General features: G+C 39.6%; 1 protein-coding gene across 2 annotated transcripts; it reads right to left on the bottom strand.

Moving 5' to 3' along the window:
- Nucleotides 1-2980: 2980 nt before the first annotated feature.
- LOC132982367 (F-BAR and double SH3 domains protein 1-like) lies at nucleotides 2981-18866 on the bottom strand. Of its 2 annotated transcripts, none has more exons than XM_061048820.1 (21): nucleotides 18790-18866; nucleotides 17104-17201; nucleotides 16885-16930; nucleotides 15797-15870; nucleotides 15528-15672; nucleotides 15185-15321; nucleotides 14830-14893; nucleotides 13331-13459; nucleotides 11719-11841; nucleotides 10213-10308; nucleotides 9148-9264; nucleotides 8806-8910; nucleotides 8313-8468; nucleotides 6447-6575; nucleotides 5085-5168; nucleotides 4846-4984; nucleotides 4662-4762; nucleotides 4438-4560; nucleotides 4188-4338; nucleotides 4029-4084; nucleotides 2981-3894 (listed from the first exon to the last, which is right to left on the bottom strand). In XM_061048820.1, the coding sequence occupies exons 1-21, from the start codon at nucleotides 18808-18810 to the stop codon at nucleotides 3844-3846; spliced, it is 2145 nt and encodes a 714-aa protein (XP_060904803.1). In that variant the 5' UTR covers nucleotides 18811-18866; the 3' UTR covers nucleotides 2981-3843. The 2 variants fall into 2 exon arrangements, with proteins under 2 accessions (XP_060904803.1, XP_060904804.1); XM_061048821.1 differs by having other exon boundaries at nucleotides 4184-4338.
- Nucleotides 18867-22109: the final 3243 nt, after the last annotated feature.

Here is a 22109-nt window from a genome sequence, read left to right on the forward strand (position 1 = left end):
CTGCTCCAAGTTCTGCTGTCTTGTTTTCTTTCCCCCCTCTTGTTTCACCCCTAGATTATTTTTCTTCAGTGACATTCATGACAAACTGAAGTTTTCACAGGATTAGTTGGTGGTGATTTTGTCTGTTGGGGCCCAAGACAAAAAGTTCACAGGGGGGCCCCTCTAGACATAGTTCATCCCCATTATGTTATTAATTATCTGACACCAACACGTTTTTTAGCGGATATTTTTTAGACAAGCTTCATTTAGTCATTTATTATTATATGAGTGAGTAATGTAAGATAGGGCCCGTTTAAGGAGGTTTCCTACTGTCATTGCAAAATTTGCACATTTTGAGCCACTGCTGTAGTTTCTCTGCCCTTGGGAAGCTCCTTACTGGCCTTGGGCCCCAATCAGTTGCCTGCCTTGCCTGTTGACAAGCAGCGCCTGTGAGAATAGTGCAAGGACACTTAACAGCAAGAGTGAGTGCTGTCCGACGGGGCCCTCTTAGGGAGGTTTCCTACTGTCATTGAAAACTTTTGCACATTTTGAGCGACTGCAGTGGTTGTCAGCCCTATAGGGCCCCCTACTAGCCTCCAATCAGTTGCATGCATTGCCAGTTGAACAGCAGGGCATCTGTGCAAAGTATTCCAGTTGTATTTAATGCTAAACTTCTGCTCTGTGTTGGGTCGATCCATCATCTAATACGACAACCAACCCAAACACACTTTTCCGCTCCCTTCTACAGCTAGAAGTTGTTGCATCCTACTTCTTACGTAAATATGGATTGTAACACTTCTTCAGAAGATCTAAAGTTTTTATTTTGGTACAGGCAGTCTTGATGATGTAGAGTTGAAATAAGCAGTAATAAGAAGGAGGTTTAGTATAATCAGGCACTTCCACTGGTAAACATAAAACCATTTCCTGCGCACCCATCACTCGTCCTAGAATATGTTTTAGCTTCTGAAATCAAGATAACCCGCCTTATCACTTACAACCCTGAAAAACAAGTTAATTGTGTGATCTGCAGGGAGCAATGATGGTTTCTTGTTTTTCATGAGAAGGGGAATCTGTATTTGTTAAGATTTCTTTTTTACAGAGACAGTATGCAGACCTGCTGCACGGCTGGTACACACACAACATCATTCTGTCTTTCTTGGACAGATTTTTTGACTCATGCTGCATTTTCTCCATATATTTTCTCCACCAAATAATCAACACTAAATGCACATCATGGCCTCTGAATAAGAGCTGCCTTTATTTGTCAAAATGTGCAAAAACACCGGACTAATAAAAGGGGCTGGGCCTTAAATTGGGATGGGCTTTTATTCTGATGTTTTTTACGGTATGTCCTTATTATATAAATGTGGTATAACAAATTCTTCATCTATGAACATTCAACAACAGATAACGGTAAAGAACTTAAAATCATGATAACAATGGATGAGAGAGGAACAAAAAGTGGGGATAAAAGACGATTGTAGATGTTTATTCTCTTTCATTCAGGACAAGTAATATTGATATATATTTATAAATTTCTCTGATTCCAGATTTTAGAAGGGGTGTAAATGGAGTTGGATATTTGTTCTAAACTTAGTAATGTCTCAAAGGTTTGTAAGCATGATTTCTCATTTAGTAATCTTCCATTTAGTCAGTGTAGTTGTTGAGATTTCTTTTTTTTAGGCCGTTGCATTTTGGAGCTGGAGGTCCTGAGGGAGTTAAGCAGACACAGATCAGAGGTCAGCTCTGTTCCCTGATCTTTATGGGAAACAGACCAGGAGGCCTCTCGTCTGATGACTCATACTCACAGTGCAAAGCCCCTTTCGACCGCAGGGAATTTACGCCGGAATTAGGGACCTTTTGAGGATTTCCACCACAGGAACCAGGGTCTAAATTCCCAGAAAAGGGGGAAAGTGCTTTCCAAAGTTCCTGGATCATTTCTTGAAAAATGACAGAATGTTTTGATCTTCTTAAACAGCGTTCAGCTGTTCCATTATCCAGACTAACACTGTACATTTCACATTTTCAGGATCTCTTGGTGATTGTTTAAAGTTGGTCTTGTCTCATGATCTTTTTCATATATCATGTGTCGCCATCTGCTGGTCAGTAAATAAATAAACACACATGTTGAGAGTGAATTATTATGATGGAGGATTAGGGCCACGTTAAAAAAAAAAAAAAAAAAAAATTGAGATTAAAGTCGTAAATTTATGAGATTAAAGTCGTAAATTTAGGAGAATAAAGTCGTACATTTACGAGATTAAAGTCGGAAATTTACGAGAATAAACTCGTAAATTTACGAGTTTAATCTCGGAAATTAACAAATTCGAGACCAGCCTGCGCGAAAATGATGAAAGTAGAACTTTAAAGAATAAAAGAATAAAGTTGTTATTTTAGTCTATATCGGAAGAGCAGCAGCATCCTGTTCTCAAATGACAAACATGGAGCATCTTGTCCTAAAGGTTTCACTAATAAGGAAATAGGCTACTTCCTTGTGTAGTCAGTAAAAACAGTTCAAGAGAAGTTTTCACTTCAACTTGCAAGACCTTGTTTATCTGTAAAATGATGAACAGGACACAAACTGGCTCTGCACATGAGACACTTTAACAAGGCAGACCGATAACAGACACAGATAGTTGTGTTGGGGCTTTACTTATGCAGATATGAAACTACACATGCTTTTGGCACGTCATCATCTTCACATTGTCATAAAATATCAGCACCCTGAAAAGATACTGCATGAAACTGTGGCTTTTCTGAAGAAAGAACCACACTGACTTTGAGGAAGTTGTCTGCAGAAGACTTTAAGAGTTCTACTTTCATCATTTTGCGCAGGCTGGTCTCGAACTTGTTAATTTACGAGAATAAAGTCGTAAATGTACGAGTTTAATCTCGAGATTTAAATTTTTTATTTTTTTTAACGTGGCCTTAATCCTCCATCGTAGAATTATCATCACACACACATTGTAGTAATTTGTGAAAAAAAGGATGTGCTGCAAACACTTTTTTAGTTTGTTTTTAATACATGTAAAGACATTTAAGTCTTGCCAGTTAAATAATGCACCATGCGTGTACATTTCATTGTAATTGTGAGCAGTTCAAGGTTAGAAGTTTGGGCTTTGCATTTGACAGAAGTCATATTACTCAGCACAATGTCTGTGAATCTCTGTGCCTTTATTTTCAACACTTCCTGTGGTCAATCATCAGAGCAGCACAGACAAGACAGCAGCAACAACAGCTCGGGTCGTTACACAAGGCCAGTGTGGGCTGTACCAGCCAACAATAAATATCATCTTTAATTCAAAATGTCCCTCAACTTCTTAACAAGCTCCAAAGATCACAAAAGCACTTTTCTGCTTCATGAAGATTAGTAAAGTAAAGATTTGTGCTCGTACAGTGTAGTTAATAATGACGGCTTCAGGCAGCTGAGTGTCACGTTATTTAATCCCCACTCGTTGGTTAATTACAGAAACTGTGGTCCCTAAATTGTTTGCAGATGTAAAGCAAAAAGACATTCTTGTGAATACAAGTGAACTCGTAGTCTAGTGAAACCAGAACATGATTTGATCATAAAAGATACTTCAGAGAGGGCTACTCTAAGTTAAAAAAAAAAAAAAAAAAGAATATAGTATTTGCATTTATTATCTGATCTGGGATTCTCAACAGAATATTTTTGTTAAACATCAAGGATCTCTAAGGGCTGAATTTAAAGTGTTTTCTAAATTGTAGGATCCTTAAAACATTTTCTTTGCTGTTATTTTGAACAGTAACAGATGCTACAATATGAGCCACAAAACAGGCGTTCCTTTGGCCCAAAAACGGGATGTATTTCTGTGAATCTTGACCGTAAGTCAAGTCTTCTTCTCAAGGCTGAGGTGAGGGCTTCTGCGTCGGAGGAGGAGGAGGAGCTCGACACTAAAACATTGAGGCAGGAAGAGATGTGTTATAATCACTGATCTCATGTGCACCAATTATCATTCATCCCCTTGATGTCAATCAATTCTATGATGCCCAGACTTAAACTCATTATCAGAGAAACCATCACCTACTGGTTTTAGCCGACCGCTGAGGAGATCTGGAGAGCTGCGGCTGCTGCCTTCATTCTCTGATGGGACAAAAAACAACTGTCAGCACCTGAACAAAATCAGGACGCTGTTAAAAACAGAAATCAGCTCAGGCTGGGTTAAAGATTGTCTCCACTCACTCACCCACTGTGCCCTCTGCAAGCCTCGGAGGAAAGCCCTGCTGTTTGTCCTCCACACAGCTAGGGGGCGTAGCACTCACTGTTGAACTGCAGCCAGGGTTAGAAGGGATGGGGATGGAGGGAGAGAAGGGAGGCATGGTTGGTGTGGGGAGAGGCTGGAAAAAAAAAGATTAAAGTTGGTCAAATATTTTAAACATTAAAATAAAAAAAAATAATGATTTGAAGGACTGTTCAGGAAACAATAGAGGGAACACCTCATCCTCTTCCTCTTCCTCCTCCGCCTCCTCCTCCCCTTCATTACGGACAAACTCGACCACCAGTGAAGGGAAAACACCGATCCGACCGTTCAGCTCTCCCTCCCAAAACCCGTCATCCACCTGCAAAACAAAACATGCAATGTACTAAGATTTATGAATAATATAAAACATTCTTCACTCAAACAGTGGTTTGATGGCCGCTTTCCCTAGATAACAAGCACCTCTCTGTGTCGACAGCGTCTCAGGTGGATGAGCTCCCCCTCCTGGAAGGAAAGCTCCTCTGCACTCTGAGCCTGGTAGGAGTACAGAGCTCTGGCGACACCTGACACAGATTCAATATTCACAGTTTCAAATACAATGTTAATACGAGTAATGATTTATGAAGCAGTTTACATTCACACTGACCTCTGCTCCTCTCTCTGTTCCCACTGGAGGAAGTGGAGCTAAAAGAACTGTCCAGCTGAGCGGCGTCCTCTGCTGGCAGACACAGGAACTTCACGTAACGTTCAGGGACATACCCCACCTGACCGCATGAGTTACACACCTGGATGGACAAATGGAAAAGGAAACCAGACTGTCCCAAAGATCTAACATCGAGGATCTGCATAAAAACGGCTGATATCCTGATACAAGCAGCTGTTTACCTTCAGCCAGTCCTCCACATCTCCATCCTCAACCACTTGAAGCTCCTCCCCTTCTTTGATTGACAGCTCATCCGATTGGCTAGCCTACAGGAAGTGACCAAATCAACTTTATTCAACTGCAGTACTTATTGCAGTAGTATTCTGGATGAAATTATAGATCGTATATAAGAGATGGATGTAGCCTCTGAGGACAGTGATGCCAGTAACACAATGCCATAAACCTGCATTCTTTTAAATGGCCAGCAGGGGGCTTTTGACTGGTTTGAACGAAAGTAAAGTTATATAGAGGTCTATGGGAAAAAATGAGCCTTCCTCCTACAGTAGTTGGTTAATGTCACTAAATATTTTCCTGATGAGTTTAAGGTCTCAAACTCTTGATTCGAGTCCTTTTCATCACAACATCATGTTCATTGTGTAAATAATGTTCACATTTAGAGTTAAATAGAAAGTAAAGCAGGTACTTGGCATGGCTATATTTGATTATCAGGTTGCTTCTGTGGTGACAGGAAATGGCTTGTTTTAGTGTTTAGTTGTACTAAAAAAGCTCAAGATTCAGGACATTTAAAAAAATATATAATTTGTTGTTTGGCATTCATTCATGACTGAAAACATAGCAGGACTTAAAACTACTAGCAGAGACGAATTTCAACGTCTTCCTCCTTGTTTGTTTGTCAGTGTCAACACACCGTTTCTCTTCTGAGCCCAATTCACTTCATTTTACTTCCTAAAACTGAAACCAAAAGACATCTGCACCACAGCACCACAGATGTGACAAGGTGACATGTTGACGTATGTGTTTGTGAAGTGTGTATTTATGTTTGTGCAAGACATTCTGGTAAGAATTTATAATATCTTTTAACAGTAAATTGACATTAAATTCACTTTAGTCAATAGATATTTTACTGTTAGCAAAGAATAAAATGATCATTAATAATGTTAACTAGGGCTACGATACAGTTTTAATCACAATTCATCGCTGAATTTAATTTTTTGTAATTTAATTTTTTATTAACTTTCAACAGTTTTTTAAAATTGTATATTTGTGTACAGTCTTAAGCTAAGGGTACTTTACTTACTGTTTGGATACAAATCTGCTTCTTTTTTAAAATATTTATTACTGGCCTTAAAGCTTTTATTTTGATAGGACAGTGAATAGAATAGGTAATTGTGAAGAGAGAACATTCAAAGGAGGTGCAGTGTCTTTCTTTTCCATGACTGTGACTACACAGACACTCTGAGATATGAATGGACAAAGCCTGAGTGATGTCACCCGTCTGTTACTGCAGGGGGCTTGCTTACTTGATTGATTGATTGATTGATTGATTGATTGATTGATTGATTGATTGATTGATTGAACACTACCTGATAGCTGTAGATAACTTTGCAGGCTGCAGGGTAAACACACAATCCGGATGCAGACACCGGATTTATAAAGATGTCTCCGTTCTCATCGTCGTAGTCCTCAAAGTCTGTCAGCTCAAACTCTTCCTCCTAAAGAACACACAGTAAATGTCAGATATTCATCACATGCTAAGTAGAATGCTGTTTTTTCATCAGCATGTGGTTTATTTCTAAATTATTTTGACTCCTTGGAGCACCAAATATGGATAAATCCGCCACTGAAAATAATCCCTGTACTCCTGTAAGTGTAACATTTGTTGTAAACTGCCACTAGACGAACATTTAAAGGTCACATATTATCCTCCTTTTCAACCACTTTAAATAAGTCTCAGAGCTCGCCACATGTAAGTGAAGTTTCTTTTTATTAATCCAATCTGATCCTGTATTTGATCATGTCTATAAACCCCTCTATTTCAGCACTGCTCAGAACAGGCTGTTTCTGTGTCTGTACCTTTAAATGTAAATGAGCTGTGTTTGACCACGCCCCCTCTCTGGAAGGGCCCAGGTGGCTTTCAAGCACTATGCCCTATTGTTTACGTAGAAAGGGCAGAACGAACACCTAACTGTGGGAGTGTCATCTACCTGAGGGAGGGGTTACTGCCCTTTGTGATGCCATGAAGGGAACATCTCCTAACGGCCTGTTTGAGCACACATTTTCTGAAAAGTGGAACAGGCAAAAGACAGAGAGGATGGACTTTTCTCATAGATGGTTTGTAGACAGACTAGAGACACAGAACACAGAAGTTGTTCCTGTGCCTTTGCTGGCCCACATCTTTAGTTTAGTCTAGTAATTGTCAAGTCAACAAGGGTTGAACTTGTAACTAACATCACCCCAAGATACGCTGTTACACTATTATATATAAACCCTTTTCTCCTAATCATATACTTTTATGACAAAGAACATGGAGAAGTTGATTCCTTGGGGACTTTTACTTCTGATCAGTGGTGAACAAAGAAAACATCTTCATGACTTGAGTCAAAGTCTAGATCCTCCCGGCAGTTTGTGCCGTGGCTAAGCACTCTTCACCCCTAATGTCCAGGTCGTTTGACTGGTGTGAGTGCTCCGATCCGTGCTTGGAAGAGATTCACAGGAATTAGGAGTTTAAGTAGGCGAGTTATCTGTGTGTGTGTGTGTGTGTGTGTGTGTGTGTGTGTGTGTGTCTGTGTGTGTGTGTGTGTCTCTGTGTGTGTGTGTGTGTGTGTGTGTGTGTGTGTCTGTGTGTGTGTGTGTGTGTGTGTGTGTGTGTGCGTGTGTGTGTGTGTGTCTGTGTGTGTGTGTGTGTGTGTGTGTGTCTGTGTGTGTGTGTGTGTCTGTGTGTGTGTGTGTGTGTGTGTGTGTGTGTGTCTGTGTGTGTCTGTGTGTGTGTGTGTGTGTCTGTGTGTGTGTGTGTGTGTGTGTGTGTGTGTGTGTGTGTCTGTGTGTGTGTGTGTGTGTGTGTCTGTGTGTGTGTGTGTGTCTGTGTGTGTGTGTGTGTGTGTGTGTGTCTGTGTGTGTCTGTGTGTGTGTGTGTGTGTGTGTGTCTGTGTGTGTGTGTGTGTGTGTGTGTGTGTGTCTGTGTGTGTGTGTGTGTGTGTGTGTGTGTGTGTGTGTGTGTGTGTGTCTGTCTGTGTGTGTGTCTGTGTGTGTGTGTGTCTGTGTGTCTGTGTGTGTGTGTGTGTGTGTGTGTGTGTGTGTGTGTGTGTGTGTGTCTGTGGGTGTGTGTGTGTGTGTGTGTCTGTGTGTGTGTGTGTCTGTGTGTGTGTGTGTGTGTGTGTGTCTGTGTGTGTGTGTGTGTGTGTGTGTGTCTGTGTGTGTGTGTGTGTCTGTGTGTGTGTGTGTGTGCATACTGAAAAGTCCTCTGTAGACTTCCTCTGCTCACTCAGGCGCCTGTCTCTCTCCAGCTCCTCGTCCGCCTGGTTCATGGCGTTGTGAAGCCACAGCTCGATTCCTTGGACACTTTCCGATAACAGGGCGAGACGGGCCTCAGCCTTCACCCTGCTGAGCTGAGACAGGAAGTAAGCAAGAGAGACATCACACATTCTGCCATGTCAAATTAGCACCTTAAAAAAAAAACATTGGTGTGTGGGCGAGAGGCGCGGTACACCCTGGACTGTTCACCAGTCAATCACAGGGCTGACATATAGAGACAGACAACCAGCCACAATGCAATGCAATCTTTCAGATGTGGAAAGGTGTTCTGGCTTTCAGTAATTAAAAGTAATCAGTGGTTTAGTTCATCTTTTCTTTTTAAATCATTGGAGTTGATTTCGTCTTTGAAACAAAAGAGGAGCGTCTGGGTGTTGAACGTTAACAATTTTGAAAGCATTCACAAAGAGGCACCTTTGCTTTCCTGACGCTGTCCTGCACCTCTGCTATCTTCTGCTCCACGCTGAGCCCCGTCTCCCCCGACAGGAGCTTCAGACGACTCTCTAACGTCTGCAGAGCCTGACAGACAAGCACAGACACACATTCAAATACAGAAAAGACCTTCAAAGAAACAACACTTTTATCACTATCATCAAGAACGTCAAGAACTGCCTTTACTGGATGGGAATAGAGAAAATAAATACATAAACGTTCCACTGCTCAGTCTATATCTAACTCATCATTTTAAAAGCATTTTTTAAAAAGATATCTGAAAACAGATTATCCAGCATAGATGCACTGATCCTCATGTCTCACCCGCTCTCCGTGTGTTATGATCTTGTAGTCTTTTGCAGCCTTGGCAGCCCATTTCTTGGCCTCTTTAATCAGAAAGCCCTCCGCTTGTGGAGCACAAACCTCCTGCAGAGCAGAAACCTGCACGGAGACGGACAAACATCCCTCTGTTAGCAGCCCTGAGCGTTACATGTGTCATCATGCATCTTCTAAATCACAAGAAGACAATAAAGCACACGTCTGTGAAGATTAATTAGAACTTACTAAATACACATTAATTATCTTATAGATCCTTGGTGACAGAAGAGAGCTATAAGGATTGTAAATCAATGTGATTACTTTGAACAATGCAATGTTTTATGTATCAATTCACATGCACTTAAAATCTGATGATTACTTAATCTTTTAATGGCACTGAAAATGTACAAAGCACAAAAACGGACTTCATAATCAGAGGATGTTAGAAATGAGAGAGAGCCTCAGATTGTAAGTAAAAAGGTTTCTGCAGGTGAACCTGTGTGAAGATCATTAACAGTGAGTTTGCTTTTCGGTGAATTTCGAGGGCAGCAACATTTCCTATCCCCCTTTTTTCCCTCTTCCATCTATCGCTGTATAAAGAGGAGGCCATGTTTACGAGTTTGCAGCTTCCTGTTAGCTGCTGGTGAGACCGCTCTTATTGGTTGTTGACATTGAACAACACAATTTGCCTAGACAAGACTAAAGGCCTGCAGTAATATTAAACATAATAACATTTTATTCATCATATCATAATGCAAAGCCTGGAAACATACAGCCTTAAAACGGGTTGGATAGAGTTTCATCACCACCTTACACCAAAAGACCGAGACCCCTGAGTGTGTGCCAACTCTATAAAAACTCATGACTTCATTCAGACTTTCTGACCGTTTGGTTTAAGTCCAGCATAACATAAACTACAGCTTCTACTAAATGTTTAATGTGTCTTTGGTCATTCTTGAGGGAAGATCAAAAAGCATATATCAAAGTTGTATTCTCTTTACCATGATAGATGCAAAAATAGACACCCAATGCCTTTATATCTACATTTTGAATTCACTCACACAGACGCACCTTGTCACACGGAGCTGGCTGGAAGGTGAACTCTGGTGTTTGGCTGAAGGAGACAGATTCCTGCAGAAACTGCAGCACGTTCCTCTCTCTGGTCACCTGAAAACGTGAAAAACACTCAGCGGTAATCGTAAAACCAACCCGAACATCCATCCCCGTTCAAGCATAAACAACATAAAATTAATTTATTAATTTAGCACGGTGCATATGACAAGAATTGACTCTATGTTCTTCAAAATTAAAACATGATACAAAACACAAGGTAAAAAAATATCTTCAAAAAAGCACACACTGGAATACACAATAAAAAGTAGTAGGAAAAATACATTTAAATAGAAATAAAGTTTCCTTGATAAAGTGCAAGATACGGACTGCTATGGATCAGTGGTAGAAATGATTGTCTCTCGAAAGGAAGTTTGGGGGTTCGATCCCCAGCTCCTGCAGCCACATGTCCGATGTGTCCTTGAGCAAGACACTTAACCCCAAGTTGCTCCCTCTGCTTCGTTGGCGATATATGAATGTGTATGAATGGATTAGTTACTTCTGATGGTCACTTTACATAGAAACCTCTGCCATCAGTGTGTGAGTGTGTAGCTGTGACCTGTGGTTTAAAAGTGCTCTGAGTAGCTGGAAGATTAGAAAAGAACTATACAGGCTCAAGTCTATTTACCATTTACCATGAATGAGCTGGAGTTTATGTAGCACCTGTTCTGTAACTCCAGTAAAAAGTGCATTGCAGTAGTCAAGTCTACTGGAGATGAAAGCATGAACCAGCTTTTAGAGTCCGACTGTGACATGAAACATCAAACTCTGGATAGGTTTCTGAGATGGTAGGAGGCTGTCTGGGAGATATTTGCTACAAGCTTCTGAAAGTTGAGATCAGCATCTTGAATCACACCTTGCTTTTTTGGCATGCCCACATGGTTTGCCCACTGGTTTCTACCCACTCACAGTTTTGAAGGGAACAACTTCTGTCATGTCCTCCCGCAGATTTCACTCAGATGCGACATCAGTTCAAACATTTCGTGTGTGTGTTGAATTTCTCTCCCTTTTTAAAAGACTTATAACCATTCCAACATCTTTTTCCCATTAAAAAAAATAAAATCATCTTTCGGATCTCTTTTTCCTCACATTGGAACATTTTTATTTCCCTTGACCTTTTTGTCCTTTCTTTATTTCCTTTCTTTGGTGCCTTTCTTATTTCTCTCTGTCTGTCAGCCTCCCTGTAAAACCCCCCCCCCACCGCTTAGAGACGGAGTGACAAATGTCTTCAGTCTGCGTTTCTCAGGAGCTACCGTGGGAGATTTAGCATGTAGAGAAGTCAGACTGTTAAGAAAAGGTTTGGATTAATACTGTCTTTTTAAGCAGTTTCAACTATTTATATATCTTAAAACAAAGCTCCTAAAATACGTGTGCTTCATGCTCCTACGAGTCATTTAGACCCCCAAAAGAGTACGGAAAAAAGTGTCCAGGTAAAAAAAAAAAAACACTGTATGCACACATACGTACCTTAGTGACAGTCTCCCATATCCGGCTGTACTGTTTGTGTGTGTTCAGACAGGAGTCCATCTCTGTCCCACACAGCAGAGACAAATGGCTCCTCAGGTCGTCATAAACATCCCCGTCCATGAGCTGATGAGGTGAAGAAGAAACAACAGTGAAACACTACTGTTTTAATCCAGTAATGTGTGACAGGATTTACATATTGGAGATTTGTGCTGTTGAGCACCAATTCAACGTCCACACCACCTAATGTACCCCGACTACAGTCCTGCAAATTAAAAAGTATCTTTTCCATCTGGAGCCTCGACTTGAAATCATGTTGTTCAAAAGAAGTAAAGACTCAGAATGGACCAGGTTATCCGATCCACTTTTTTATGATCAGGTTAAATGTTTGTGTTTAAAACTTGTCAGTAGGGGGCGCATACGGCATAACGGTTAAGTCCCAAAACTAATCAGCTCTTTCCAGAGGGTCCGCTATCAATTTGATCACTCTTAAAAAAGGACAAATGCGGCTGGATTCATGATGCTGGATTGCAGAATCCAGATACAAATGTTGATTATTCTTATCTGGATTAATTATTTTGGTTTTATTACAAAACATTTTAATAAAGGTTTTTCAATTCCACTTATTTTCAATCATTTAAATCCCCAGGAATCAAAGAACATTTAATCAGCGCAGCATTCAGGGCTGTTTCGGTAACACTGTTTCAACAAATTATTAAATTAGTTGTAAATCAGCGATTTAATATGGTGAACCTTTTTCTTGGTAGACACAGACTAATGTTTTGTCTTTGCTCTTTTGGGCTGGCTGCACACTAGATGATTTTCTTTTATACTCCAACACTTTACCTCTTGTAGCCACACTTTAACTCTGACAGTCACTTTATACTCACTCATCACACAGCCACTTTTTCTGCTTGTATTACATGTAATGTGTCTCTGTCAACTACTGTACAGTTTATGTTGTTGTTCGGTCATTACTTGTTATTGTGGTTTTATGTACATTTGAATACGTGTGAACCTGTCGAGGGACTACAGATGGAAAGAAGCTTATGGCTACAATCTGACACATTTACATATTTATGTTCATAAATGTCCCTTTTTTAAATAAATAAATAAATACATTTTCAAATCTTAACTGATTTTATAAACACGTGGCGCTCAAAACTGAACCTAAAATCGTCCAGTGTGTTGCCAGCCGTAGACTGAATTTGTAAGAATGTTGTTTTCACTTTTTTTCTGCAAGCTGCAGTGCTATCAGGTCAGAAAAAAGATACAACAATGTTAAAGGTTGAAAGAATGAAGACAGTTATTTCTACCATGTCTAATAAAAGTCTCTTTAAGTTGTTCAGAGTTCTTTGAATGAACACATTTTGAGGAGAACAAACCAGGGGATGGCGGCAGTTTACAAATTTAACATGAAGGAGGAAGTGATGATGATCATACATTTACAGAGGAACAGGAAATCTGATAAAAGTATCTGACACATCAACACCCTGCAATAACTCAAGAAGCTTTGTGGTCAGTTTTTTTCTGTTCTGATACACAACTCATAGTGCAGCTTCCTTTCCTCAGGTTTGTATGTGTGGCAGTGTGAGTGTTGGTGTGTGTGTTTTACCTCCATGATACGTGGTAGATCGTTCTTATAGTAGTTTTGGTGGTGGGCGTTGACTGCTGCTAATGACAGCAGATAGTCGTTACGAACCTCCGTCAGACGGTCATCGCACTCTCTCAACCTGGTGCTGAGCTGCACACACAAACACAAAACCATGCACACACACACACACACACACACACACACACACACACACACACACACACACACACACACACACACACACACACACACACACACACACACACACACACACACTGTTTTATATCCTTCATTTTACTTCAAAGTCAAGATAAAATGAAAAATGTCTTAACACTTAGTTATATTGTGCATTATTTTAAATAATAACTTTAAATTAATTTATTATTTTTAATGAAGCATGTGTCTTTTTATCTTCTTTTGTGACTTGTGTTTGTGGTAGCTTGAACAAAGCTGCAACCAGCGGAGAAATGAAGCCGACTGTTAGGTGACAAAAGCTGCAGAGTCCAAACGTCAATCCACAGAGACTCACTCATTTGAATAATTGCATGAATTAGTTATGCATAGTTAGGGGCGTGGCCTCTTTCAGTTTCTAAAAGAGATTCAGCTAATTCAGACCCTGAACTGAACCTCTGTGTTTGTGCTGTTGCAGCCAATCTTTTGAAGATTCTTTTCATCAAAATGTCAGAAAACGTTTTTTTCTCGATGTGCAGTTTCATGTACTAACAGACCCTCCAATAAGTTTTTGCATTTGTTTATCCCTCTGTGAGTTTGTATTATCATGTTATTGAGTGCGTTTACATAGAATTGAGTATTCGGTTTTGATCGTTTTTTTTAAGTATCCCGTTTTTATGTTTGTTCATGTAAACTTCATACCCTGATTGCAGAAACCAGCATAAATTCTTATCCTGTTTTTGAGAAACTCTCTCCTACTATCTCGTTTTTATTTTGTAACATAAGAGAAAGGTGTTTTACCTGCTCTTTTTGTAAAGTGTCTCGAGATAACATTTGTTATGATTTTAAGCCATACATATAAAGAGTGATAGATTGATTGATTGATTGATTGATTGATTGATTGATTGATTGATTGATTGATTGATTGATTGACTGGTTGGTTGGTTGTTTATTGATTGATTGATTGATTGATTGATTGATTGATTGATTGATTGGTTGATTGATTGACTGTTTGGTTGGTTGTTTATTGATTGATTGATTGATTGATTGATTGATTGATTGATTGATTGATTGATTGATTGATTGATTGATTGATTGATTGATTGACTGACTGGTTGGTTGGTTTATTGATTGATTTGTTGGTTGGTTGATTGATTGATTGATTGATTGATTGATTGATTGATTGATTGATTGATTGATTGACTGATTGATTGACTGACTGGTTGGTTTATTGATTGATTGGTTGATTGATTGATTGATTGATTGATTGATTGATTGATTGATTGATTGATTGATTGATTGATTGATTGATTGATTGATTGATTGATTGATTGATTGAGTGATAATACCTTCGCTGTCATCTTTTGGAGTCCTGCTTTAAAATGAAAGATCCCATGTTCACTCTTTTTGGCTCTGGAAGAAAAAGTTGAAATCTTTCAATAACATTTAGGACATAAAAAACACACAGATGTATTATATGCAACTTTCATCCATCACATAGACTCTGTTTGTCTCAGCTTACATTATGTCAGTTTGTTAATTTATTAATTCTATGTGTTTATTGCAGTAAAAATACAAAGCACTGATGAATTGTATCCTAACATGCATGCACACACACACACACACACACACACACACACACACACACACACACACACACACACACACACACACACACACACACACACACACACACACACACACCTGTTCTTTGCATCAGCAGCTTTCTCCCTGGCCACGCTGGTGATTTGAGTGAGTTGATAGTAGCTCTTTTTGATCCTGTGCAGATCCCGTAGAGCATCCACAACCTCACCCTGTACCCTCTGAAGACTTTCTAGGCCCTAAAACAACAAAAACACAAAACACACACACACACACACACACACACACACACACACACACAGGTACAAAAAACATCAGTCACTGCTAGTATTAACTAACTTTGGAGTGGGTTGCACCACAGCTCTCCTTCATGTTTTAAGATTTGAGTGTGTGTGTGTGTGTGTGTGTGTGTGTGTGTGTGTGTGTGTGTGTGCAGCTCTCTCACCCTCTTAGTTCGAACGTCCTTTGCATTGCGGAGACTTCTGGAAGCTTGTGCGATCAGTCGTCTGTATTCCTCTGCAGCAGCAAGTCGAGACGCAGCAGAATGAGCCGCAGCATCGACCACTGATCGCCACACACCAAACACACTCCTGTAAAAACATCACACACGGGCAATTAATCAGTAAGTTTACTTTGTACTTACTCTGTGTGTGTGTGTGTGTGTGTGTGTGTGTGTGTGTGTGTGTGTGTGTGTGTGTGTGTGTGTGAAATTACCCAGAAGGGATAGCGTCTACATTTCCTCTCTGCCAGTCTCTTTTCTGGTACTGGACTGCTAACCTCTGAAGGGCCTAAAAACAAACATTAACCACTGAATCAAAACAAACAAGTACAGACAGTCAGATGTTGTTACGTGAAAGTGAGTTTTCTTTAACTTTTTTCATTTGGCATATTTCATGCTGAAGTCTATGAACTGCACCGATGGAGAGCTTGTACGATGTAAAGATTGTGTTTTCCTTGTGTTTTTCTCCTATGACTTCACCATCACCAATAACAGCAAGTAGGCAACATCTCAGCAACATTTCAGTTTTTCCGATGTTTTAGTAATGGCCCAAAACCCCAAACCCTGACATCTCCATCACTTTTACTTTATTTAATTGTTAATTTGGGAACATTAGCATTTAGTTCAAAGTCTTAAAGATCCCATATTAAACTCACACACTGTCGCTTGCACTGACGCTACCTAAACAAGATCAAAGCACAGATTTAAAGACATGAAGCTGGCCAGGTCACATGTTATCCCCCTTTTCAGCACATTTAAATAAGTCTCAGAGCTCCCCAAAAAAACATGTCTGTGAAGTTTCTGCAACCCACACTGCAACAGGGTAAGATTTCAAATCAAGCATTTGTAAAGGATACCAGGTTTAAAGGGAGACTGTGTGATGCTTTTTTTGTAATTTCTTCATTCATATCCCTTACATTAGTATGCTCGCACACACACACACACACACACACACACACACACACACACACACACACACACACACACACACACGACACATACATTACACATTCTCCACTACAGTGAAAAAGCACACAAAGCTCTCTCTGCAGCTCTCTGAAAGCGTTCCAACTTCCAACCATGTTGTGAGAGAATTCAAATGAAACTATAAATCCACAGGAAGGATGGCAGAATAGCGGGTGTGTCACATACACATGATGTGCACACACACAGTCACAACAGACAACAACACAGCTCTCAGGTGCTGATATGGGACCTGAAATCAATAGAGTTTGAGCTTTTCCAGTAAAAATGTTTCAGTAATTGAACTAGCAGTGGACCAGAATAGTTGATGTGTTCTCACCTGACCGTACTCTTTCTCTATGGCTGCTCGCTGCTTACTGAAGGACCTTTGGGACACACACACACACACACACACACACACACACACACACACACACACACACACACACACACACACACACACACACACACACAGCAGACATGTATCAGACATTTCACTGTTTATTTCTTTCTTCTGTATGTTTATTGAATCCAAAGGAAGGCCTTCATGCAGATGTACCTGATCTCCTCCAGCAGCTCGGTGTCCTGATGTTGTTTCATTTGCAATCTGCTCAGCTGCTCCGAGAACACAAGTTTCACCTGCTGGCTCTCCTTTACCTGCAAATGCATTTTAAAAAAAACAGATACAGAAACACAAAGGCGGTGGTTGTTTCTTTTTTGTCTTTGTAAAGAGAGCTCAAATATTGATAACAAAAAAATGTGTTCAAGATTATGAGTACAAACAGCAAAAGTTATGCTTTCACTGTTTATGATTTGATGAGCAAATAGAAAAAATATAGGCAGTGAGAAATTGACAGGGCATGCAGCTGTATTTTGAAGGTATAAAATGCATTACATACAGGCAAAACAAGTATGAACATGCTTCCTCTGAGGGACAGAGGAAGCATGGTCCTGTCAGTGTGAACAAAGAGCTAAAAACAACAAAGCCAGAGGGAGTTTGACTTTTCTTCCTTTTTTAATAAAGTCATTAGTTTCTTAAAATCTGGTCAAGACGCAGTCTGATTTTTGGGGGCCCCTAAGAGGATATTATTTAAAATTCCTGTGTGATGATTTCTATTGTGTTCATCAAAGTCCACAGTGCAGTTTGTGTGCAGATGTGTAGCTCTTGTTGTACCATCTGTTTTCACGGTGTGGAGTTTGCACTCCTACCAGCTACAGTACGGTAGTTGAGATCTCATCCTGGTGAAAGTATTATATTCCAAATGATATGAAGTTGGAAAAAATAAACTAATTTTAAATCATCTGTTTTAGCTTTAGCTAAAGCTGTTTGTAGCGTTTTGTTACCAATACATTTACAACAATTCCTCTGAGGGTGGCTGTCAGCTTGAGTTTCATGAGTGCATGAGTGAGAAAGCAGAGCGTGTTTGCATTGATTCGTTTTCCTATTTATTGTGAAAAAATTAAGACCTCTGCAATGACTTAATTGCAAAAACTTATAAAGCTATGTCACTCATTCACTCCTTCTTTATAGTCCTGATTAGGTCACTTAACTCCTTTGTAAACCAATTTTCTATACCACATTTATAGTATCTGTTCTTTTTTTATTTGTGTTTACCTTTTTCCTTTTTTTGCCTTCATGTTTCTACAAAACCTGAATTTCCCCTCTAAGGATCAATAAAGGATTATTTTATCTTTTTGTACAACAGGAATAGTAGATGCTATATCACCTAGCATACCTGAGCTGATATGTTCATCATGACCAAATGAAATACATTTCTCCAATGAAAAAATACAATGAAATTCATCTTCTTCACCCTAAATATATATATTTTCAAATTTGTCACAAGTTGTCCATGTGTAACAGTATAACACAGGTGAGCCTGTGTTAGAGTGTTAGAGTGTAAGATGTGATGTCTCAGAAGTCTTTACATTCTTACATACTTCACAACCATCTAACATTGAATGAAGCTTGTGCACAATAATTCTGAAAATCTGACAAATATCTTGAAGTCATGAGAACATGTACACTGCACAACATACACACAACACATGCAGGTGCTTTTACATCTCACACAGAGGGAGGAAATGCAAAAACAAACACTTCAAAGTATTGCAATATATAGATGCAGTTAACATTGAAATGCCCTTTCAATGTTAAAACTTTCATTGAAAGGACCATGGGCTGTGTAGTCGTAAATAAACAAAGAAGAACACTTGACTTTAAATCGAAGCAGCTCTGTCTTACCTTTCTGGGTGGAGGCTGCATGGCTAGATGTCAAAGTCTCCGTTATTCTGTTTGACACACTGCTACTTCCTCAATATGTTACTGGGCACATGTGCAACACTCTCTCTCTCTTCTCTCTCATCTCTCTCTCTCTCTCTCTCTCTCTCTCTTCTCTCTGATGTGCAGTGTTGAGTGCAGCCTGTGGAGGTCAGCGTTGGTTTTATCACACAATAACCTCAACAATTTCAAAAACACAAAAGAAAAAGAAGTCATGTTTTAGCAGACCATGTTGTGTTAACTGAACAAAGCAGCTGTTTTAAAGGAACAATATGTAGAATTTTATTAGAATGTTTACATTAAAATATCTAAATTAATAAAAAATGGACTAAACCTATGTTATAATTTTTCTAAAAGCTGCCTTAGCCTACTGTTGCTTTTTTTTCGTGATAAAAACATCAGCCTCTACGTCATTTTTGGTTTTGTTTTGATTGAAAGCCCCCTGGTGGCAGAATCTATATATTGTGCGTTTAAGAGGTTAGTTCACAGTTTTCCATGTCTGAGTTCAAACAATCTTAAATTCCTAACAAATACTAAGATTTTTCATAAAACTTATCAGGAGGGGAAACAAAATATGCTGTCTTCTAGTAAAAATGCACTTTAAAGTTTAGCTGAAATCAAAGACTGTATAAAAGAGATGGACATAGCCTCTTGACTTAAAGGTGATTCCAATGCATGTGGATGTGCAAATGCACATATTCTCCTCCTTTTCAAAAAGCTTAAATATATCGCAAATGTCCCTGAAACATGTCTGTGAAGTTCCTTGTTCTAAATCCACTCTGATCCTGTATTTGATCATGTCTATAAACCCCTCTATTTCAGCCCTGTTCAGAACAGGCTGTTTCTGTGTCTGTACCTTTAAATAGAAATGAGCTGTGTCTGACCACGCCCCCTCTCTGGAAGGGCTAGGGTGGCTTGGGCTTTCTTTCAGAACAAACACCTAGCTGTGGGAGTGTCACCCACCTGGGGGAGGGATTACTGCCCCTTTGTGATGCCATAGGGGAAATCTCCAAACAACCTGTTTGAGCACACATTTTCTGAAAAGTGGAGCAGGCAAAAGACAGAGAGGATGAACTTTCTCATAGTTGGGGGATTTGTAGACAGACTATGGACATATATATTAGTGTTAGAAAACATGGTAAAATGTATTTTTTAAGTGAGTTTTCATGAGGGACTTGTCAATGGTCAGTATAGTAGTCACAGGAGATGCCGGTCAGCGTGGCCCCTTTAAGGAGAGACTGGCCGGAGTGAAATCACGGAACCAAGGTCATGGGGCCTTCCTTAAACCACTCTGCCCGCCCTCTCCCTACACACTTCCACTCCTTTTGCACACTCGCGTGGAGGATATGGCACATTGAGTGCCTCCTAAAAACCTCTGAGTGTAGAGTGCGAGTGGATTGTTGAGCCCTCCAACAGCAAGTCTGCACCGATGCTAACTTACTGATCAGGTGTATTTCCTTATATTACTCGTCAATGGAAGAGGCTACATTAAGAGTTCCATGTTACCACCCACATCAACTTAAACGCCTATGTACAAGATTAAGAAATATTATCATACAGGAGGAAAAAAAAGTAAACATCATAACCAGGATCTAATTAACACAGTCTTTTAGTCTTGAAAATGGTACATATGTTTATTTGACTGTGAAATGTTTACATGGACTTTCAAAAACAAATCATCTTATGAACATCAGATTAGACGAGAAAATGTAAAAAAAAAAAGATTTTTTTCTTATATTGAGGAGTAATCTAAATTAGACTGCATTTCTTTATTTGTTATTTGAGTGACCTAAAATCATAGATAGAATCTTTATTATCATTGTATACAAGGACACAACGAAACTTTGTTAGCAGCAATCTTGAACAGCAGCGTTTACAAAAACAACAACAAAAATATATTTGTGGTGATATGAAAGAGAAGTATGCAAAATAAGTGAAGTTATAGTGCAGTGAAAGAGTATAGTTATTATTGTGCAATGACTGAATGAATGAATAAATAAATAGACAGTTAAAGTTAAAGTGCAGTGACTGAGTAAGTAAATAGACAATTATAAAGCAGTGAATTACAAAGTTATTGCACAAGTAATATTGAACAGTTATCAGTGGTTAGGTAACTATTGCACATTGTATTCCCGTCTTGTTGGGGGAGGGGTGGGGGGGTGTTTATGGGTTGAGGAGTTTGTCCACAGCTCTGGGATAGAAGCTGTTTTTTAGTCTGTTTGTCAGTGTGCGGATGGTCCTGAGTCTGCCTGAGGGAAGGCTAAGACTTGCTGCCATTTCTACGTCCATCATATCTTTGAATTGCATCATCGCTAAATTGTATCCATTCCTAAACTCTCCTGCGCGCTGTCATTGGCTGGGGGAAACACACCATCACCCAGAAACGTCCCGAGTCAACCAACACAAACCCAAACATGAAAATCCAGGCGGATGATGGGGTCTCTGCAGACTAAGTTGCCACCACACATGTATGGAGGCTGTTGAGTGAACTTCAAAAATACTAAACTATCCCTTTGAATGTGCATTCTCTCTATCGGCCAGCAGGAGGTGCAAAGAGACCTCTGACTGCTCAGTATTTGAGCATACTAAACTGGATTTATATCCTCAGCAATAATTCTGTCTTCTTGTTGTTTTTGTCAATGGGTTACACTGTTGTGTGGTCATAGGTTCTGAGTCAGGCTAATTATTATACTTTTTTATATACACATGAACAAAGTCACCTCGACATCATCAGACGATTTCTTGACTATTGAAGTTTCATGTGTTTGAAGAAAAGACCATAATTCGACGTCAAGGTGGTGCTGGAGAGGAGTGACAGAGTTTGCAATGAACTCTGGGTAATTCCCACGGGAAAGTCCGCAGATATGCAGACTGATGGCAAATGCATAATTTGCAGTTGAAAAGTCCACATCAGAGTCTTCACACACTGGAGGATAGATCAATGTATCACAGACGTCTTGGATGGTCTGTTAGTAAAATGAACAATGTCAGGAAACCTCATTGTTTCTCCTTTATTCGCATTAAAAAAAACCTTCAGAAGGCAACATCACAGAAGTGAGAAGTGAAGTTCACTCACCAAAGCAGCTGAGCTGAGAACAAGTGCAGCTCACAGCTGTCACTCAAAGAAGCCACGCCCCTAACTCTGTATAACTTCAACCCTTCATGCCATTCAAAAGAGTTAGAAATAACGACATTAATGATGTATCATGACATGGGCAGTAAAGGTTTACTATTTAACTCCTCGAAAAGAAATGATTAAACAAGCAAACCAACAACAGAGACAT

This window comes from Labrus mixtus, chromosome 10, assembly GCF_963584025.1.
Source record: "Labrus mixtus chromosome 10, fLabMix1.1, whole genome shotgun sequence".
Taxonomy (NCBI): Eukaryota; Metazoa; Chordata; class Actinopteri; order Labriformes; family Labridae; genus Labrus; species Labrus mixtus.